Source organism: Excalfactoria chinensis, chromosome 2 (assembly GCF_039878825.1).
Source record: "Excalfactoria chinensis isolate bCotChi1 chromosome 2, bCotChi1.hap2, whole genome shotgun sequence".
In the NCBI taxonomy this organism is placed as follows: domain Eukaryota; kingdom Metazoa; phylum Chordata; class Aves; order Galliformes; family Phasianidae; genus Excalfactoria; species Excalfactoria chinensis.
The window spans coordinates 82,227,729-82,248,596 of NC_092826.1; the positions used below are offsets into that span (position 1 = coordinate 82,227,729).

At 44.7% G+C, this 20,868-nt stretch overlaps 1 protein-coding gene across 3 annotated transcripts in view; it reads left to right on the forward strand.

Annotated features, from left to right (window-relative positions):
- The first annotated feature begins 822 nt into the window (after positions 1-822).
- HIVEP1 (HIVEP zinc finger 1) overlaps positions 823-20,868 on the forward strand; it is a 116,125-nt gene continuing 96,079 nt past the window's right edge. For 2 of the 3 annotated variants that reach the window (XM_072328686.1, XM_072328682.1), the window contains exons 1-2: positions 1,420-1,669; positions 3,121-3,267. In XM_072328686.1, coding sequence (XP_072184787.1) covers positions 3,228-3,267 — 40 coding nt within the window. In that variant the 5' untranslated portion in view covers positions 1,420-1,669; positions 3,121-3,227. Of the gene's footprint in view, positions 924-1,419; positions 1,670-3,120; positions 3,268-20,868 lie in introns of those variants that run through there. The other variant, XM_072328683.1, reaches the window with a different exon arrangement.

Below are 20,868 nucleotides of genomic sequence, written 5' to 3' on the forward strand. Positions count from 1 at the left end.
AGATTCAATAGGACAGCTGAACAGGACAAGTCCAAGTCTGGAGATAATTTCAGAGGTCACTTGATCTCAGGTTAGCAACCGGTCAGATCGGGAGGGCTAGTTTAAGCTAACAGCACCTGCCGGATCATATTCACGTTAATATGATCAGCCCGGTGGCAACTCCGTTCTTTAGCAGCAGCCCTGAAATCTGAAAGCCAGAGAGAGACGAACAAAGCCCCTGCCGGGGAGTTCACCTCGTCTGACAAGGAGCAGCGGAACGTTCCTGCTAGGGGTGCTCCCTGAGGGTCTGATCCTCCCATAAATCTCTCATTAGCAATGGTGATGCGCACCACCTCCAGGTGCTTTGAAGGCGGGCTGTCCCCCTGGGCTTTTGTCTCCTGCGGAAGGAACGGCGCTCCCGGGCAGGAGGCAGGGAGCCCACCGAGGCGCCTCTGCGTTTTCAAGGTATGGATTAAGCGAGCTCCAGAGGGAAGATGGCCGAGGCCGCGGACAACGGCCGGTCTCACTCCCGCACGCAGCTCCGCAGCCCCGCTGCTCCGCACCTTCCCACCTCTCTTTCTCACAAACGCCTCGTGCGATTCAATGCCGTTAGATAAAGGGACCTCCGCAAAACTCAACACCTCCTTAAACAGCGCTGCCCGCTCCCAACCCAGGCACGGCGCTAATCCCAGGGCAGACCCCGAGGAGCCCCTCCCAACCGCGGACCGCCCGCCCCGCACAGCTGATGGGCGCAGCGCAGCCCCCGGCCCCCTCCCACCATCCCCGCGGCCCGGGCCAAAAAAGGGGCGCCGCGGCGGCGAGCTCGACGCGCCTCCTCCTCGTATTTCCTCCCCCGCCCACTTCCAGCGGCGGAGGGGCTCGCTGCCGCCGCCGGCTGCCGCCCGGCATGAAAAGTTCCCGGCCGCAGGATGCGCGGCGCGGCGGTGAGTTCCCCCGGCGGGGCCGCGGGGAAGCCCGGGCGGGGAGGAGACGGACAGAGAGAGGGAGGGGAAGGAGGGGAGGGAGGGAGGAACCTCCGGGATCTCCGCGTCAAAGCCGCGGCGCTGCGTGTGCGTGGCCGTGCCGGTGCCCCGGGGGCCGGCTGGCGGCAGGGGGGAGCGCGACGCTCACGGCGCCCGACGGCGGCGGAGCGGGACTCCGGGAGAGGGAGCGCGGGCACCGCCCGCTGGGGGGCACGGAAACCCCCTCGGTGACCCCTCCCCCACCCCCCTCCCCTGCTCGGGCCGGCGGCGGGGCGTGGGGGCGTGGCCGGGAGACCCGGTGACGTCACTGCTCCGGCCCGGCTTCCTGCAATAGAAAGTGAGGGACGGTAAAACACCCCCCCCCGCCCCCTCCCCCCACCCCGGCCGGCTCCTCCCTCCCCCCCCCCCGCCCTGCCCCGGTCACGGCGCGGCTCTCCCCGAGGGGAGCCCGGCGGGGGCCTCCCGCCCCGCCCCCGGACACGCCCCGCCCCTCGGCGCTTGGGGGCGGAGCCTGGGCCGGCCCGGGAGCGGCGGGGGGTGGGGGGGGGGCACGGCGCGGGGAGGAGAGGAGAAGAGGAGGGCCGGGGCCGCGCAAGGCGGCGGTGGTGCTGGGTCATGTTTGTGTTGGAGGCTGTCAGGGGAAGGAGGCTGCCGCCCGCCCCCCCACGCGCCGCCATCGCCCGCCGCCGCCACGGCCCCTCCGCCAGGTTTGTAGTGGGCCCGGGGCGGGGGGGGGGGGTTGGCCGGGGTTGGAGGAGGGGGGTGGCGGAGGAGGCTTTGGAGCTGGGAGGTGGGCGCTTCTCCACCGTACCTGTGGGAAGCGAGTGCTTTCCCAAACCTGATTTTAATTTTTTTTAAATTTATTTTTTATTTTCTTTTCATATATTTTTCTTGGTTTTCTTTTCCCTTGCGCTGACCCTTCTCCCCCCTCACCCTCTTCGGCCCCGCCGCCGTCCGGCCCCCCCTTCCCCCCCCCCCCCCCCCCCCGTCGCGTACACGCGCAGCGCTTTGTTCGGTGTTCGGCGCGGCGTTGCGGAGGGGTTTTCCCAGGCTCCGCCCTCCGCATTCATTCATGCTTTCCCCCCCCCCCTTCCCTTCCCTCTCTCCTCTCCCCGTGCTGCGGTGCCCCCCCCCCCCTCCCCACCACCACCTCCGTCCTTCGCACAAAGGAGCCCCCCGCTCCGATCTCCGATCCCGCTTGTTGCTCCCTTTGTGTCCGTGCCTGCCCCTCGTTGGGTCCGTGCGGCGGCCGCAGACAAAAGCGGCGTTAAACGTTAATGTTTCTCTAAGCTGGAAGGGTTCGAGCGGAGTGCTTGTAGGGGTTCTGAATTCGGTTTTTACGGAAACATCGTTTGTCCGGCTTGAAAATGCTGAAAAACCCTACGTGCTCTCTCCTATCAGCAGTCATTGTGCCTACGTTAAGAGCTGTTCTGAAGTTTATCTAAATCCAAATAAATTCATCCTACTATTAACTAAGAAAATGTCTCGACTCGAGGTAGAGTGACTGTAAAAATAAGCGGCGTTTCGTTCTCTTGAGCTGGAACGGTGCAACAGCTCCACTTATTCTCTCTATAAGTTCTATAAGCACTTTGCCATAGGTCTGTAAGGGATTTCAGATAACGAAGCGTGCTGGAAGTATACCAGCAGATCACTGGGAAAGGGAGAAAGTGATGTGAGCGTTCTGCTCCCTGCTGCATGCATAGTGCTTCCCCAGGACTTGCACTCTGCAACTGTGGCTTTCCCCTGTGTGTGCCAGTGGGGTGTACTGCCCTTCCTTTCTGCCTTTCCCCCCCCCCCCCGCAGATGAGCATCCTTTAGCTTGAAGCCTGACGTCAAGTTTAGTTTAGTTTTCTGGTTTTTATTTGCATGGGACACAAGTTGCTGGAAGTCGTTTTCGGGTTAGGAAACGGCTGATGAATGTGGAAAATGCAAAAGGATCTTGGTTTTCTCATGGCTCCTGAGAGATCCCAAATGGAGAGTCACCCTTAGTTAATTTTCTTATGGTATTTGGATGCGCTGCTCCATAAAAGGATAGGTACAGGAATATGTTGTGCTCCTCATTCATTTCCATAGCTGATAAAGACAGGTAGATATCCTTTATTTTTCCTTATTAATTCACGTATCTTTTCTCTTTTTTTTGTTGTTGTTTTCTTATTAGCATATGGATTAACTGACCCCTCTGACAAGTTTATGGAGCTGCCACATCTCTGCTTGCTGTACGTTTCATTTCTGGGAGGAGAAAGCAGTGTATGAGATTAGAGGAAAATGCCTCGGACAAAGCAGATACATCCCAGAAATCTCAGAGGTATGTTGCTGTCTGCTGAGGAAAAAGGCTTTTTTGGAGACTTGAGGTGCACTTCCAGCTATGGGAGGTTAAAGGGAATCTATGCCTAAGGAGGTTGTTTTGATCCAAACGCTGTTTGCCAGCAATCCGAGGAGTAACCCAGGAGGGCTCTCTGATTTTGAGAGAAATATGCAGAATCTGTTCTTATTCTTGCAGTGTGTATGTGCCTGGCAGCACTCTCGTTATGCTCAGAGCAATAGCCAGCTCGAGCATGGAAAATGCAAAGGAAAGGCATTGTTTTCTTACTGAAGAATTTACAGCTGAAATATACCAGGAGGTGGGAAGTGAGTGTGTAATGTAGGGGCAGTGTGAGAGCTGTCAGCCAGGGGTTGTTTTTCTTAATAGCAATCAGTGTGTCTTACTGCTGGGGGGTGGGAGGATCAGGCTCTCCTCCCAGCCATGCCCCCACACTATTTATCACCTCTGTCACTTTGCTGCCTCGGGATTCTCTGGGTTTGACCTTGGTCTCCTTGCTGCCCTCCCTCACGCACAGCTGAGCTCAGAGAGGAGCAGGCGTGTGAGTGACCTCCCTATAAACTGGGCATCTCCTTGCTGGGATACTATTCATGCTGCGTAGAGCCAGGGGTGGCAGGTGAACACCAGCCTGTGATTGTTGCTGTCTTAGAGTGTCCCTGGAGGAAATAAATAAGGGGAAAGATACAGATTAGTTGAAGAGGAGATGTATGTGCAGAAGGAAAGCACTCTTTCACTGCTGCTCTGATCAGTAGCAGTCAGGAGGAGATCATGCTTCCACCTGCACCCTCACGTGTGGCTGTGATCAGCCCTTTTAAGGTGAGTTTCACAGCTGCGGTAGGAAAACATCCCCTTAGAAAATAAAAGCAATGACAAACCACAGATATCAATGTGAAGTTTTAGGGGGAGGAAGAGCATTTGTTTTTGTGCTGTATTTTGTTTTGTGGGGTGGTTGTTTCTTTTGGTTTTTAAACAGCAGCGCCTAGCATATGTAAGCAGATGTTTCACTTAACGTACAGTTGAGAGGCTTTTAAGCATTGGTGTATGCAGCTGTACCAAAGGCATTGCGTTTGTGACCTGTATCACTGTTACCACGTGGCAGCTCTGCTGTAGAAGACATTTTAGCAGTGTCTTCATTCAGGAAGCGCTGAGTAGTGTTGTTCAGCATGATGGATCAACTTCCATCACGGATACTGTGAGGGAAGAAGCAGGAGTGGGCACTCAGCAGTGGTGGTGCTGCTTCCCCTTCTTAGCAATAAATTAGACCCCTGTTTTTAATATTGCTCCTTACCAGCTTGCTGATACAGCTGATGTTATGTTTCCCGATCAAATGTAAAGGTGATCTGATTTCAGTGCTCTGTTATCTGCTCTCGTATTACGCTCTCCAGCTGAAAAGGAGTTGAATCTGATGTGTAGTTTTTTTTTCCTAGCTTTGTGTTTGCTTCAGTAAATGCTTCAAATAAATAATCTAATTAAACTCCTAATTGCGTAAGAAAATAATTACTTTCTTCTTTCCTTGTGTAATTTCCCCAGTCGCTTAGCTTTTACCGCCTCTATTATAGAAGTTTTCATCAATTTATCTCTCTCCACAACAAACAGAGGTTTCGAATAAATCAAGAGGGGTTAAATGTTGAGAAGAGAAATAGGGGTGTAGAATGAGCCCATGATTTGAAAGGACAGCGACACCTTTTATTGACAGTTAGAAACGTTTGTTGAAGCTACCCAGTTTCTGCACACTTCAACATGTTGTCAGCGTACATTGCTACTAAATGGGTTATTAGAGGTGAAGTGATTTGAAAAATCAGTTTACTTCTCATTAGTTATGCCCTATTTCCATTTTTAGTCTAGATAATGAGGAAAAGCTGGATTTCGGTTTCTTTAGTCTTTTTACTTGTTTCTGAGAACATATCAGAAGATGTTTGCTGAACACATCAGGTATTGATGGAATTGGAAGAGGCTGAAAGGTTTTGTATTCCTCTTCTCCCACAGCTTATTTTTGTGTATGGAAAGTTGGACCAGCCTCAAATTGAGAGTTTTAACTATTAAAAATAAAAAAGAAAACCGAAACAAATGTGTTCTATGTCTGTGCTGTTGAATTCGTGGCTATTGGTACAGATAATAACTAGATATGTAAAAAGAATGCGTGGCTGTGATCTAAGATGAAATTAAGATGTATTATTAAGTGGCTTTTGTTCTGAGGATAAAAGCTATGTTCACATTATCTAAACTTAATTATTACCTCCTGTACTATGTGCTAAGAATGCCCCATGCCCCCACCTGGCTTCTTTCTTCCTTGTCTCAACCCCTCTGGTTGCCCTGTAGCCATTGAATGGCCAGCAGCTTTACCTGCGTTTGTCTGGGGTCCATCAATGTTTAACTTTTGAGAGAGCACTGTCTAACAACCCTTGGCTGCTCTGTTGCGCGTCGGATGAGTTGCTGCAATGGCACTTGCTTTCCAAGTCAGCCTGAAGAATAAACAACCAAGTCCAAGAACCTAAAATATGTATACAAATTCTGAAGCAAAAGAAAACCAAAGCAACCAAACCCATAACTTCACTTCCCCCCCAAAAAAAAAGTTAATTTGTGGGTTTCTGCAGCATAGAAATAAGTTCTGAAGGTTTTAATGTTGCCTTTGTTTACTGTAAGTAATGTTATTGTCTGGGGAACATGAAATAGCATTGTTTAATAGAGAGAGTTAAATTTAAGGTTTTGGCAAGAAACATGAAGGCTCTTCTTTTTTGTTTTTTGACATGGCTTTATTTTACTTCTTTTGTATGCCTTTGGTAGACTCTGTAAAGATCAAATTTGTTTGCTTATTTATTGAGTGTGTTTGATTTTTGTTTTGGAGTGTGATAAGGTCCTGTACCCTCTTCCTCTCTCTTGGTTTCCACCTTTTGTTTATAGAGGAATCAATGTGTAGTGCCATATTAACCTGATTTTTACAGCAGGAAAGAACCTGTGTCAAAAGGGCAGGATATGGGAAGCATTATTTTGCAAATAAAATTTATTTATCCATATATATGTACATATGTGTATAAAACCAACAGAATAAGTCAGCCGTTTGTTTTCATGATTATGTGCTAGTGACATGGTTTTAATGCTCGACTGCAGCTGAATGAGCATGTTCTATCTGATGCCTTATGTCAGTAAGGCATCAGCTACGCTATGCTTGTTTCGTTATTCTGTTTTGTCGCGTCAGTCTTCCACGCTTCTCAATGCAAATAGGTCCTTAGGTTTAAAAGCATCAGCATTAGCTGGGGACTGCTTTGGTGAAGAATCGCACGTAGTATCAGACTTAAGGAGGAAAAAATAAAAGCAAAAACCAAAATAGAATAATCAAACACTAACCAGATATCTGAGTTACCTGTCAGCTACGCAGCCAGAATGGATTTCATAAGCAGACATTCCTGATGTTGTCTTAGCCCCTTGGACCTCTTGGCCATTTATTGCGTTGCTAACAAAAGTGTTGTTATCCTCCAGAAAATGAGTGTGCTGTCAGAGAGGAAAACGTCTGTCTTGCTCAGGAGGTGGGCTGGAAACAGTGGGATTATTGCAGTCTTTACTGCTTACAAGACATCCAGAGCATTGTCTGTCTTAGAATTATCCTTGTGTGTCGTGTTTTAGGCAGGTGGTAGAAGACTGCTTTGCGTGTAGTCACACTATATATTTACATGACCAATTGATACATGGATGGAGCAAACATCTCACAGAAGCAGAAATGTATTCCCAGTGGTACAGCTACATTCTCTAATCATGCTTTTAGCAGTACAGAGTGAGCTTGGTTTGTTGTCAGATGGTTGTGAGGATATAGGAGGAAAAACAGCTCATGTTTTTGTTCACTTTGGTGTACCCAATTGCAGAGATTAAACTGAGAAGCTATATATTCTTTGTATGCTGTTTAGCAGAGCTGTAATGCACAGATATAAGATTGTTGCAAATATTTTGAACTCCTTCTTTTTCTTAGATAAGCTTTTTATTTTTCAAATACGAATTCTTGCTGTTTCTGGTTTTTCTTCTCAGTCGAATATTTCCATTTGAAACAAATGGTGGATGGGCCCATAAACTTCAAGAACTGTGTCTAAATCTTTTTAACACTGTGTTTGTTAAGGAAGTGCAAGTATAATACAAGTATTTCTGTTCAATAGCCTGATAGCTAAAGTTGTTGGGAAGCTGGTTACGTTCTGTGTCTGATTTCTAGGAGACTGAGGTGTCTGCTGTGTCTTAAGTGTAATTTAGCAAAGGCTCTGAAAGTTGGATCAAAATTATGATGTGTTTTCAATATTGAAATAAGCCTGTTGACATTGGAAGCTGACCTGTTAATATTTCATATTAGTGCTTAGTCATGTTGTCCGTAAGACTTGAGAACAGATCATTGTGCTGTGCTGTAACTCGTGATTTGCATTAAAAAAGAAAAAAAAGAACAGATTTTATAGTAGTCGCATCTGTAACTTGCACCTGGTTTACGTAAAAGGAATCTGCAGGTGTAACACTTGACTTTCAGGTCATAGTACTGTTTCTGATACAAAAATAATGCACAATGTTATGGAAGCTATTGAGGTGCTTTTGAGGCAGTGCTGGTACATCAGAAGTGTTGGTAGCCTGCACTTTGTGGTGTGCCTGTGGGCATTTGCTGTAGGAAAAGCTCAAATGTGTATCTTGCTGAAATTTCTGGAGCGTATGTGACACAGGCAGAACAAGAAGTCAGAGCCTTGTCTCGGTGATTCTGTTATAGAAATACACATTGATTTGGCAGCAAGTGTTGTTTTTGTGTATTGAATGGTTTCTAATAATTTCACTTCAAACTAAAATCTCCCTCATAAAGATAGGAGGATCACCTGGTTCTGTAGATATCGGCTGGCCGGGCCTGCTTTCAATGCAGTGTGTAGTCTGTGTTTCCTGTAGACTGTGGAAGCAGTCTCTCTGTGGATCATGTTCTTCACCCTGGATGTGGAGTGATAGAATTTCTCTCGCTCTTGCTTTTGGTTTTATATATTTAAGGTGATATACTTCAACAGAGCTTCTTGTCTGCAGCCATTATTGTTGCTATCTGTTGTAATGTGAATAATACATATGTTTTTACATTTGAAAAACTATGATACTATGTAGTGTTAGAAAGGCTGAGTTTAAAGCTCTGTTTTGCCATTCTTTACCTGGTAATCATCCCCAAACTTGATTGTGTAAGCATTTTTTGACAGGGTCTGATCATGTTCACTGCTCAGGATGGCTGGGCCCCCCTTCTGTCAGTGGCCACAGGTGATGGTCAAATGTCTGCTGAGAGCTGATTGCAACAGAGGAAAGGCTGGCAGGATGGATAAGATTGCACTGCCTTAAGGGAGCTGCATTTTGTTCTCCAAGCTTCTAGTGTGAGGTTGAGTGATTCTGTTAAAAACCAAGCTTCTGCAGCCAGCTACTAATTGTGTTCTGTGTTTTGCCAAAGGTGAGATGCCACGGCACAGATTATCAGTTCTAGTAACTGCAGTTTGTGTTTTATGTTCAAATTGTAGCCATGAACACCCTAAAATATGAATTAATTCAGTCGGGGCCTAGGTGATTCAAGCTGAAGACCCAAGATTAGCCAACACTTCTGGTACATCTCTTAATCTCTGTTTCCTACCTTCAAATTGGAGATGCATCAGTTTCTAAGCTCCTAGAGGATAAGGTTGTTATTATTGTTCCTAAACAGTGGAAAAGATGGAGAAACTGCTCGTCTTGTGTTTGGGGTGTGCTGCAAGTAAGGCCTGGAGCCAAGCTGGCTTCCACTGGGTAAGCAACCTTACTTTTGTTACTCTCTAACTTCAGTGCTCTGTTTCATCATCTTAGCATTTCAGATATATTCTGAAATGTTACTTCCTAGCTGTCAAAATAGCAAACTTGAAAAAGAAAAACACCAAAAAACAACAACAAAAAAAAACAGAAAACCCCCAAGAAATTCCATTATATTGAATCCCTTGTGAGTCAGTGCCGTGCTGGGACCCTGTGAGACTGGTCAGGCCTTCAGCACATAGGCTTTGCCCTCATGGAGCATGGTATGAGGATGGAGGAGGAAGCTTTTTGGCAATTGGTGCTGGTGTTAAGAGCTGTTAGGGCCTTCGGAGAGAATAAGGCTTATGGGTTTTAAATGTTTGTACCATTTTCTGTAATAGCCCGTTTCAAGTGCTTGGCATAATGTCCCTGAGAAAGCCCCTGGGTGCAGGGAGAGCCTTTAGAGAGGAACAACTTTAAGGTCATAGCTTCCCAAGTGGTTCTGAGGTTGCTTTAGTTGTGCTAACACTGAGGGCAGGGAGTGATTTTTAGGCTGAATCAGCTTCCCTCTGGTCCCACACAGCCCACTGCTGCAGGAGTATGTCCAGGGAGAGACAGCTTAGAGGCAGCCATAGCTAAAACCCTCCTTGCTCCACGTCGCTTGGGTTTACAAGCATTTGTGCTGGTCTAAGAGTGGGGAATGGGGAACAAAAAAAAGGTGCCTGATGCAGGTAGCATTACTGAATTGCCTTTTTCCTAAGCCTTATTTCTTTCAGTGCATTGAACTGCATCTTGAACTTACTGTGAAACTATGCTTGGAAACATGTTATTTGCCATGCAGAAGCAGCAGGCTTTTTGGGAGTCTTAAACTGCTGAAAGTTGAGTATATATTTTTATCAGGGTAATATTAGATCTGTTCCTTACTTCTGGGCTGTTTGCTTTTCCTCGCAAAACCTTCTTTTGGCACATTTCAAGACTGAGAAGCAATGGAAGTTTCTAATGGGGTGTTGAAGAATTTTAGTATACCGGTAAGCCAAGAGGAAACTGAACTTCTCCTAGCCAACACATTAATTGAAAACAAGAAAATATAACAAAAAATGCCTGCTCCTAAAATTTGATGTATGACTTTCATGCAGCATGGACAGGGCATGACTAAAAGTGAAGTGAAAAGTAATCGAAACATAAGCATGCTTAAATGTAGTTGTTGCTGTTAACCCCAAATGTTTCTGTATATAGATTGTCGCATGGTAAACATTAGGAAAAGGTAATAATGCAGAGTGAATCTGCTGGACTGACAGTGGCAAAAACAGGTGCTTTCAGAGGGAGCTTTATCCCCCTTAGAAAGTGAAGTGGAAGCAATGCAGATAGATGCTTCTGACTTGATTTGGTATTCTGTTGATTGTTAATTGAGCAAAGCATATGAAATGCTACGGCACTGGGCATTTGCTGGAGCACGAGCTCTGGTGTGTTCAGAGGGTTTTGGAAAAAAAGATGTAATTGCAGCTGTGAAAAGAGGAAAAAATAAGATTTCCACAGTTGTTCTTTCAAATGTTTCTATTAGAGCAGGCATTTTGCTTGGGATGAAACTGAATTTTTTGGGGGCTCTGAAACAATGACATTTTGTGAGAGACAAGTTTTCTGGTGAGCGTTTAGAACAATAGAACTTCTTAAGAAAGAGGCCTTGCCAACCTATATAATCCTCACAGCTCAGACTAGATGTTGGTTTGCCGTGGATGTGTATGTAGCATAACTGCTTTAACGTCCTTTGTAGGCAGTGAACTTGCCCACACAAACAAACAACAATGTAATAGCTGCTTTCAGGATGTCACCTTTAGAAAATAGCAGGTAGATAACTGAGCTCTTCCAGCCTATCCAGGATTTTGTTATCAGAGCCTCCTCATGGTTTTATGGTTGCTGACGCCCTGAATTATCTGTTACAGAAGAGGACAGACAGGCTTATGGTCTCACATTTCCCCAAATTAACTTTTTCTTGCTCTAAAAATGTGCAAGTTTTCACTTGCATCTGTATTTTTAAAGTCTGTATACATTAGTGTCCCAGACTGTATAGTTGTGTGCTGCTTTATTGCGGATCTCCTCTTGTATCTAGCAAAATAAACTTTCCAAGTACATTGCAAGCGCTTAATTAAAACTCAGTTGTAATGAATTGTCAGTAATTAAAAGGGGTAACACAGGAATTTGCAGCAGTTTCCTTCCAACTGTACCCTGATCCTACTTCATGGTGCTTGAAAAGAATGGTATGGGAAGTACTTGCTTGCTGCTCCAGGCAAGCACCCCTGGGCTCTGGGATGCCTTTCCTGTCCTTGGCAGGGGGGAAAGGTGTTCAGGGCCTCCCTCTGCTGCCTGCTTGCAGGGCTGATGGTGGGGAGTAGCATCTGTCTGACAGAACACTATTCAATTGCTGAAGAGGTGAAAACTCTTGTTCTAGCCACAGACATTTGTTATCATCAGAACAATCTCCCTGTAGTCTGACTTGTAAAGAATAGTCCTCTGGTTTTGGGCTTCCATTCTGTTTGTGTTTGAATCGTGAAATTGTTCCCTTTTGGTGCAGAAGGCACATTGCTTGAATTACTTGCGATCAGACAATTTGATTTCAAATTGCAAACTGCTCTAAATATTTATGCCAGGAAACATAAATGAGACTTTCCAGAGCTGCACGTTTTTGAGGAGCTAGTTCTACAAGTATGTGCTTCCTAGGCTTGTTTGTTCTTTGGTATGTCGGCCTTCTGTAGCAAAAATTATAGCTCAGTGATGGCTCTAGAGATCCTGAAGAGGGAAACTAAGGCTCTTTGCTCAGTTGGAAGAGTAAGACTTTCCTTTCTGTATTAAAGGAGATGAATCAGCCGGACTTTACATTTCCAAATTGCGCAAGGTGCAGCCTTCCCCTCTACTTGTTAAGTGTACCATAACTCAGAATATTTACATTAAGAAGGTGGAGAGGGGGGGGAAAAAAGTGCAACAGCTGTTTGGAGCCTTCTGTGACGCATTTGTGGAGGGAGTGGAGAAGCTCTCGTTTAGTAAGGCTGGGCAGGACTGTTTGTTTCTGTATAATAACTTATAAAATGTCTGTAAAGTTTGTCTCAGAATGAGACAGCTCACGGAATGTGCTGACATAGAATTTCCCTTATGACCTCTGGTGACTGAAAAAGAAATGGCTTTGTAATGACCCGCAGGTGTGAAGAGTGGAAGACTGGAGCTGAGAAAGTCCGTGTGTATGTGTAGCTTCAATCTTTGACTTCAGATTTTGTCTATACTCATAATCACATTTGGTTTGTATAATAAACTCCGCTTAACATCTTTGGTTGACAGCTGAAGCCATGAGTAGAGAATGCGGACCGTGAACTCGTACATTAAAACACCCTGTGAACTGTTTTTCCCCCAGATTCCTGTGTGTTTAAAAGTTTTGCTGAGTCCCCTTTGCAAATCCTTCTCTTGGGCTAAAACTGCAAAAAGTTTGGAAAGAGGTGCAGGGAGGAAAAAGTGGTAGTTGAGCAGGATCCTGTGGGCTAATGTAGCTACAAAACAACTGTGTATGTGTTCCTAGTTACCTATGAAATATGTGGCTCAAGCTCTGCCAAGCAGTGGTAGTCATGGAATATCCAGAGCATGCCACATGATTTCCTCTGATATTTTTTTTGACCTAATTTTGGGGGTTAGGAAGTAGAAGTGAATGTTGAACTGTATTGTATTTAACTACTGTGTGCTGTTAAATCAGATGGAAGATTGAACGCTTGTTCTCATCCTAAAGATTGTAATGCAGTTGTGATACCGAGCCAGGAAGAAGAAAAATGTTTAGAAATGGCACGTAAAGTATAGTTTCTCTGGTGGTTTTGCTATTCCATTACTTCTGTGGAATCTCTAGCAGTTGTGTCCTTTGAAGAGGAGCGCGCATCTCAGACAGCAGACGTACGGTTGTTACTCCCTCCATCATGATTTCATACAGCAAGAAGTGTTTGTATTTCTGTCCCAGTTCTATCAAGGAAACTCAGTGGCGTGTATGTAGCGATTGTGTTTAAAATATTTTACTCTATAATTTTTATTAGTAAAATACATCCTATGTCAAAATGTTCCTGTAATTCTCAGTTGTCAAGAGGCAGAGCTAAGTATGCGTGTTGTGATAGTTTAATGCATTGAGTCTTCAAAGAGAATTGCCTCCTTCAGTATAAGGACAATGCTTTTGTGAGGAAGATTAGGAACTGTGAAAATACAAAACTTTATTACAGGGATGATTTAATAATTTTCCAGTAAATCTTTGTGCAGTGTACACAGTGAATTTGTCTTGCACGCATTTGTTGGTGTATTCTTCTTCACGGCGCTGATTTATGGAACATTTCAGTAAGCTTTCTTATGGTGTTTTTCCTTAAACAAAACCCCCAAAATAAAGAAAACACAATGTATTTCTAGTCAGGCTGGCTCTGAAGCTCTCCCATCTAGAGGCTTCTCCTTTTCTGAGGCTTTCAGTTTCCTCAATATGCTATTAACGTATGCAGGAAGGCTCCCCAGGCAAACTCTGAAGTTGTGGGCTGGAGGAGGAATCTCCCTCTGGGGGCCTTTGCCTGTGGGATGCTGTCTGCCCAAGTGGGTGGGAGGGCACCTCAGGCAGAGCCGGGCATGTCCCAGTGCTCCTGGGAGACTTTCACAGGCAGGGTATGGCCAGGGCACAAACCAGATTTTAACTTGTAATGTTCTTCCAGTATCTTATGGCTGCTTTCTACTGTGCTTTTTCAACAATAAGTGAATAGAATATTCTTTTCTAAGACTAGCAGTTCAGCTTCTTTTTTTTTTTTAAACTTAGCAACTCGTGAGTTTCTTTTTATCCTTCTTCGTGCTTTTCTTTTCCTTCTCTTACTCTGTTTTTCCTTAACAAATTCTGTCTATAGATATTGCTTCGTTGCTGTTAGGCCTCCTCGCAATCAAGTGAAAGCTTTAAAAACAGGAAAACCAAACTGTCTCTTTATTCCTCCCTTACTTTTCTTCCTATTCTTAAATTTCACAGGCCTTTTGATACTGCTGACGTCTTACGCATTCTGGTTTTCTCACTGATCAGGGTTGTAGATAGAAAGACACTTCAGAGGAAGTGACTCTGAGTTTACATGATGAGGCTTTAAGACTTCAGTTAAGCAGGTGTGTTCCTGAGGAGGAACATCACACAGTGCAGTGAGAAAGCAGAACAAGGAGTTCACTGTAGAGAAACATGGTGTATTAAGAGCCAAGGCTCAGAGGTTTGGAGACTGTGATATCTGTCTGAAAGCATTGCCAAGTAAAGGGATTTCATTATATCTGAAAGCGGACCCTGTTATTTTAAGCAGTAGTTTTGCAGTCTCTTCAAAATAAAAGAGCATGTGGATGGTTATGTTCTTGGCATGTCTGTATCAACACACTTAGAACTGCTGGGAGTGCAAAAGGTGCACAAATATTGAAACACCTTCCCAACACACTCAGTAATTTTTTGTGCTTTTCTTCCATTTTGTGCAAAAGATCTCGGTTCTCCATTCAATTGAAGGTCCACACTTAAGCAAACTTCCATTCTGAACAACCGGCATCTGTGCTTCAGTGAAACGCTGCCCAGATTTGCAGACTAGATAGCTCCTGTTTGCTGCCTTGAACTGTCAAAAGAACTTGGGTAGAGAAAGGAGAGTGTGTGATGAGCGGGTTTGTGCACCACGCACAGCTTCCTTTTCCAATGTATATTTGTAATATCAAGGGCAAGAGAGGTATTGAACCTGTTTGGGTATTTTCTAGGGAACCTTAGTATGCTGCCTGTGGCCAGTCATTAAAAGCTTATGCATGCAGCTTGCGAATATCCTGTTTTCAGTTGGGCTGGGATAGTCTGAGCTCAGGGATGTTGGGCTTCTGTAGCTGGATATGGTAATTAAAAAGAAAAAACTACTTAAAAATTCCTAGGAACAGGGAGGAGTCTGAAAGTTAATGTCCTTTTGGCAGAAGAAAATGGCTCGACAATCATGTAGTGGTCAGTGTTTTCCCGAGCTTGAAAGTTTCTGGTTAACCACTTAATTCTGTGAGGGCATGCAGAACTTTGAAATGCTTTCAAATTCACCAATGCATGAAAGAAAGGCAGAGAAGTCTGCTTTGGAGCTAGCAGAAGGGGTTAAGGTTCGTGCACAGTTAGGTACTTGTTACCTGCAAGTTAATGTAAGAGAAAATGCTGGCACAGAACTGTTCTCTTGAGCCAACAGGATAACTGATCAGCTTTTTCTCCATGAAGCTCTGAAGATACACTTTTGGTGGCAGTAGCTATGATGATGTCTTCCAGAAGAAACCTCAGTAAATGGAAGGAAAAATAGCAATCAGTGTTGATTAACAGATCTGCATTCAGTGACTTAAATGTCCTCGATCAGCCTGTTTGCTGCATTTACATATGCAGTTCTGTATAAACAGAATGTGGTGCTTGGGGAACGGAGAGAGCCTCTTGAATGCTGAAGACTGAGCATGTGAGGTAGAAAGGTGCAGGAGATGCACCTGCCCCCCATACCAGTCCTTAGGCACAGTACCTGTGGGACTGACAGTTTCAATTAGCTGTGGGGGTGATGGGTGTTTCCTAATCAGATAAGGGATAAGAAAGTTCATGCGCGTGTGTGTGTGTGGAGGTAGGATGTTGTTATTAGTGTTCTGTTTCTCTTTACTGCCAAAGAAAGTCAAGCATGTACAAAACTTGGAGATTTTCTGGATTATTTAGCATCTGCTCACTTAAATCTGTGTTTTCATAGTGATATTTGCTTTACATGTGTGTGCAAATAGTTACTCTTATGTTGTTGGTAATGTTTTATTCTTTCTTGTGAAGGCACAGTTCTTTGGTACCAGAATATTGTGGCTTGCTTTGCTGACTCGCTCCTGTTGCTCCTTTGGCCAAAAGCCTCAACTTCACACGTACATCTTTCTGGGTTACAGATCCTGGCTTTGGGGGAGACTGAGGGATTGAGCGGAGGGTTGGCCTGCCACGTAAGCAGGCAGTAAGAAATGAGCTTTGGGCGGCTCTGTGGCTTTAAGTAGTGGATCTGACAAAAGCATATGGAAAATTCATGCAACAGGGATACTGTATCAAAACAAATCCTTTGGAGAGGCAAACCCAGGGCTTTTTCCCTCATTTCTTCCATCAGTTTTCTGCACTGTTTGCTTCTCATCTTCTTCCCTTCCTTTCCGGGCTGGGGGCCCTATGTGGTGGCTGCCCCCTGTCATGGGCACAGGTAGATTTAGGTAACCCGTGACAGCATCATAAATGATTCTTTTTTAAAAGGAATCAACATAGTTTGCAAATACTCAACTGTTCGTCAAAGAGTTTGAGGCAAAATGTTTGAACTTGGAAGGGAAATGTTCACATGGAGATAGCTTTGGGGAGGTGAGGCCTGCTGGTAAACAAACATGGTTTCCTTTCTGCTCACTAACTACCCAAAAAGAGAAAACACGTTGTACTAACACATCAGAAAGAGAAGTCCCATGTGGAATAATCCTTTTATTATTTTTATTGTTGCAAATGTCTTAGCTTATTTGCGTGGTCTCCAAAAGGAGGCTTGGTTTTACTTCTGTGCCTTCTGACTACTCAGTCTCCCACCTGTCCCCAGGTATGATTTTGTTGCGTTACTTTTGAAACTGTATGGAAGGTCTGGAATCTGCCTTCTTCCTGGGCTTAGGGAGCAGAGGCTTCCTCTGTTTGTATAGAAGGGCTTCTGTTGTTTGTGGTGAACTGGCAGAGGTTTTGAGAACTGAGAAGGAGTGGAAAAGAAAACACATGCAAGCAACAAACAAAACAATCGCCTTTCATAGCAAGCAAGTCTATAACTGAGCTTGCCAACTTTTTTTTTTGCTTTTTGAAAGCATTTTCTTTTTCCCTCCCTTTCTGCCTCAAATGTTTTTAAAACTGTTAGACATAAGCAGTACCAAAAATAAGTAATTTGCAATTGTCAATCTTTCTGCATATGCAATATCCAAACTTCTCAGTGCTCTGCGTTTGACTGTTACACTGTTGTTGGTACTGAACCATTCATACAGCCTGCTCTCTTCTGTCTCTGCCAGAGAGCAATGAAGAAAATCACCAGAACTGACTTATGCATTTATCCTGTCGTTTTTCTCCTTATTTTCCTCAAAGTGATCCAAAATCAACAACAATTGAACAGTAACATTTGTCACCATCTGTCATTTGGGCTCTGCTGTTCTTATGTTGTGCTTCTTTTAGATGGCCCTGCAAAATAGGGTGATGCCGCTGCATCCACTGCAGGGCAAGAAGATGAGATGCGGAAGAATTGAACAGGATCCTGACCAAGATGTGTGGATACCTCCTAGCCACTAAAGCCTGAGGAGCTGCTTTGACCAAGGGCTTTGCTGGATCAGTTCCTGCAGTGATCATTTGAAGTCATGCTGGAGATTGTAGCTGGGTCTTTCCTGGCTATCCCCAGGCAGCTGCATTTCCACTTGACCAGTTGTTTTCCACAGAGCCCTTTCCTAAAGTCTTTGAACAACATGGCTCTCCTTACAAATTTGATTTATTTATTTATTTATTTTTATTTGCTTTGTAATCACAGGGCATGACCAGGCAGAAAGTACTGTGCATTCTGACACCTATTTGGCATGCTCTTCCTTCTGACCGTGGCCGGGTTATATTGCCTTTCGTTTGAGGGAGGCTCTTCATGGTGAATGAATTATTAAAATGAAGTGCCTGAAGGTACAGTTAGGCTTCAGCTCATGCTGAAAAGTAATTAACAGCTGGATGTCTTCCCGCTGAGAATTAATTCCTTTCAGTAGTGCCCAGGTCCTCCTCTGTGTCCCTGTACTACATCAGTGTTTCTTCAGCTGAGTTGGATCTATGGCAAGGAGCATGGCAAGTATCTCTCTAAATGTACTGGACCTTGCATACAGCGGGCTCGTGCTCTTCATTCAATTTGTGAAGCAAGTGCTGGGAGTGTGGGCTGCGGGTTTCCCATCTGGCTGCAGCCTCCCCTTTGTGCCTGGGGACCTGTGCTCACCTAGCCTAGGAACCACAGAACATGAATCATAGGGATTAGATCCTCTGAAGAAGATAAAGGGAACAGGGCTTCTGGCTGCTTGAAGGTGGGAAAGGGTTTTCTTCATTGCTGTTGCTATCTTTGTGCCCAGGTGTGTGAAGGAACTTAGTGTGGCTATGTGGTGAAGTTTATTGTGAGTTGGTTGTTTTTTAATGTGCCTGTGTGAGAGAAGGGTGCTTTTGTAAATGAATTCTATAATATTCTCCTGTTTCATATGTAAATCCAAATGTGGGAACTGCTTATCGGCTGGCTTTGCACTTGGAAGCTGTACAGGGCTAACGGTGATGCTGTACGAGTTGAGTGAAACCATGCTCCTGCTTTTTGTGTCCTTGTGCTGCACAGCTGTTAGCAAACCATTCAGGAGTCCTCTGGTGGGGAGGATATGGGGGCTGAACCTCTCCTGGTGCATTATTCCTTTGCTCCCCTGGTAGATTTCTGATAGATAACACCTGGCTTTGCTTTTTTCGGAGCTGTTGTAAATCATACCAAACAATCATTGTAACAACAACACAGACTTTTATATGAAAAGCCCATTGGAAAAAAAGCTGAGTGTTTTTCCAGAGATGCATCCAATCTTTCCACCTCTTTTCTTTCTGTTCAGAAATCACATCTTAGGGATCGTTAATACAGTAATATCTTTCCAAGTTAACGTTCATTTCACCCCCTCCATACTAACCCTGATGCTGTGCTGCTGAGGAAGTGAAGAAATGCTCTGGAACTCACCCCATCACCCTTGATACAGTGACAAAACAAGTATTAGTTTGAGGTTAGGTAGATAAACATACTCTGGGAGCATAGTTCTGTCCATACCTGTCTGTAGCAGCTGATGTTGGAACATGCAGCTAAGGGGAAGAGGTGAGTAAGTATTCCAGCTGAGTTGTCCTTGCTCCTTCCTAGTTATCCCTTCCCATTTCTGCTTAAGGCCTGTGGAAATGCTGTGTATTTCCTTAGATGCTGTTTTATTTGCTTTTTGGGGGGGAGGAGTTTAGCTTAGCATAAATCATGGAAAAAATATGCACCTTGAAAGCTAGCTTAAAAGAACCACTGGAAATCAGGGAAGTAGATGTGTGGCTTTTTATTCAATGTCGCTTTGTTTTGGGTGCTACTATCCTGTATTAAGCTGAGGCTTTTTTTCCCTTTTCCTCTTACTTTCTGAGGAAAAAAAGAAGCGTGTACTCATGTCAAGAGCATAATAATTCCTGCTTGTTTTCAGCAGGTGCTTAAACACATTCGTAAGTTCCAGCTTATCGCAGAACAATTCACCTTCTATTCCCTGTATGTAAATTCATAGCGGAGGACACGAGGATTGGTCTGAGTGTATAAATTATGCCTTTCATAAGTGTGGAATTCCCATTGAGAGACCAGGCCTAAAAATACCGAATGTTTCCACAAACAATTCCTGTGCACAGCATGTTGAGTAATACGGTTACAATAAGGAGAGAGCTTCTACTGACAATTTCCCAAATGAATGCAGGAGTCCAAGCTGAGCTTGTTTATATATAGTTTTTATTATTGGTTGTATGATTTTACCAGAAATCCGGATGCATTTGAATCACATGGCTTAGTGACACGAAATGACTGTTTGCTGTGGGACTGGAAGGCTTTTGCGTGGCATAGATGTGACATGGTATCTTCCCCCTAATGGCTTCAAAATATTTTGCAGAATGCAAATGAGCAAGATAAGGCACGTAAACAAAAGTAGTCAGACTTCTTTTCGAGGTAGGTGTGTGAATGATGTGCTTCTGTAATGTGATTGGAGTTAGAAAAGGAAATTCAGGAGATAGAGCTAAGGCACGGGTGACCATTAGCCACTCATTTGCACCAGAGTCTGCATGCTATGCTTGTAAACATCCGCACCAGTGGAGGTGACCTACTGTTGCCTCTACTGAAATGCACCATCTCCTGCCTTGCTGTGCTTGCATCCCCTGTTTGGTCTTCATAAACATTCAGCAGGTGTCGATGAAATGTCATTGAGTGCTATTTTTTCCACATGGAGGAATTCGATTCTACACCTTTGCTTCATCTGCATTTCTATGTCAGACGCCATTTTGTCAGACTGCCCCTCTGCTGCTGTCTGTCAAATGGCAACAAAATGTAACAGAATATTGGTGGGAAGGTTCAACCTCTACTGCTGTAGCACCAGCATTTGCCTCTGGTGCTGTGGGACAACGTGTGTACGATTATTTGCCATCACTTTGCACGCCGACAGTTGGGTTGTTGTAGATGATGTGCAGTGAGAGCTGCTGCCTTTATAGTGTGGGGCTGGGAATGGCTGCATTCTGAGCCATGCTAGACCTCATCTGGGCTGCTGGTAGGGCATGCCTGAGCTGAAGGGAATAAAGGGACTCCACAGGGCCGTCAGAATTTCTTCTCGACTAGTACAAAATCTTGTAGAAAGGAAACCTGAACTGGTGACAAAAATTTGGGTGCCTGCTAATCTGGAACACAAAGCTCAGTGTGAAAACCTTTGGGGTTATGAGTTCAGGTACTTGCTGGTGTTTATGTTGAGTAGTAGCATAAGCATATTTGTGCTGCATTAAGAACCGTAATTTGTTTTGCCCTACTGTGCCTTCTTTGGAAACATCCTAGTCAAGTGACCATAGCTGAAAGTGATGTAGAGAAGCTGTTTATTGTGATTAAGAAATGATGGTATAGGTGCTTCTGCCACCTATAGTATTTCTCCTTGCTTGTTGGGAAGAACAGCTTTTTTTCCCCCCCTCTTCTAAGTCTGTTAGTTGATCTAATCTGTATATCTGATTGTAATAGTCTTCATGAGATGTCAGGCTGTCATTCATGAGAGACACTTTTGAGG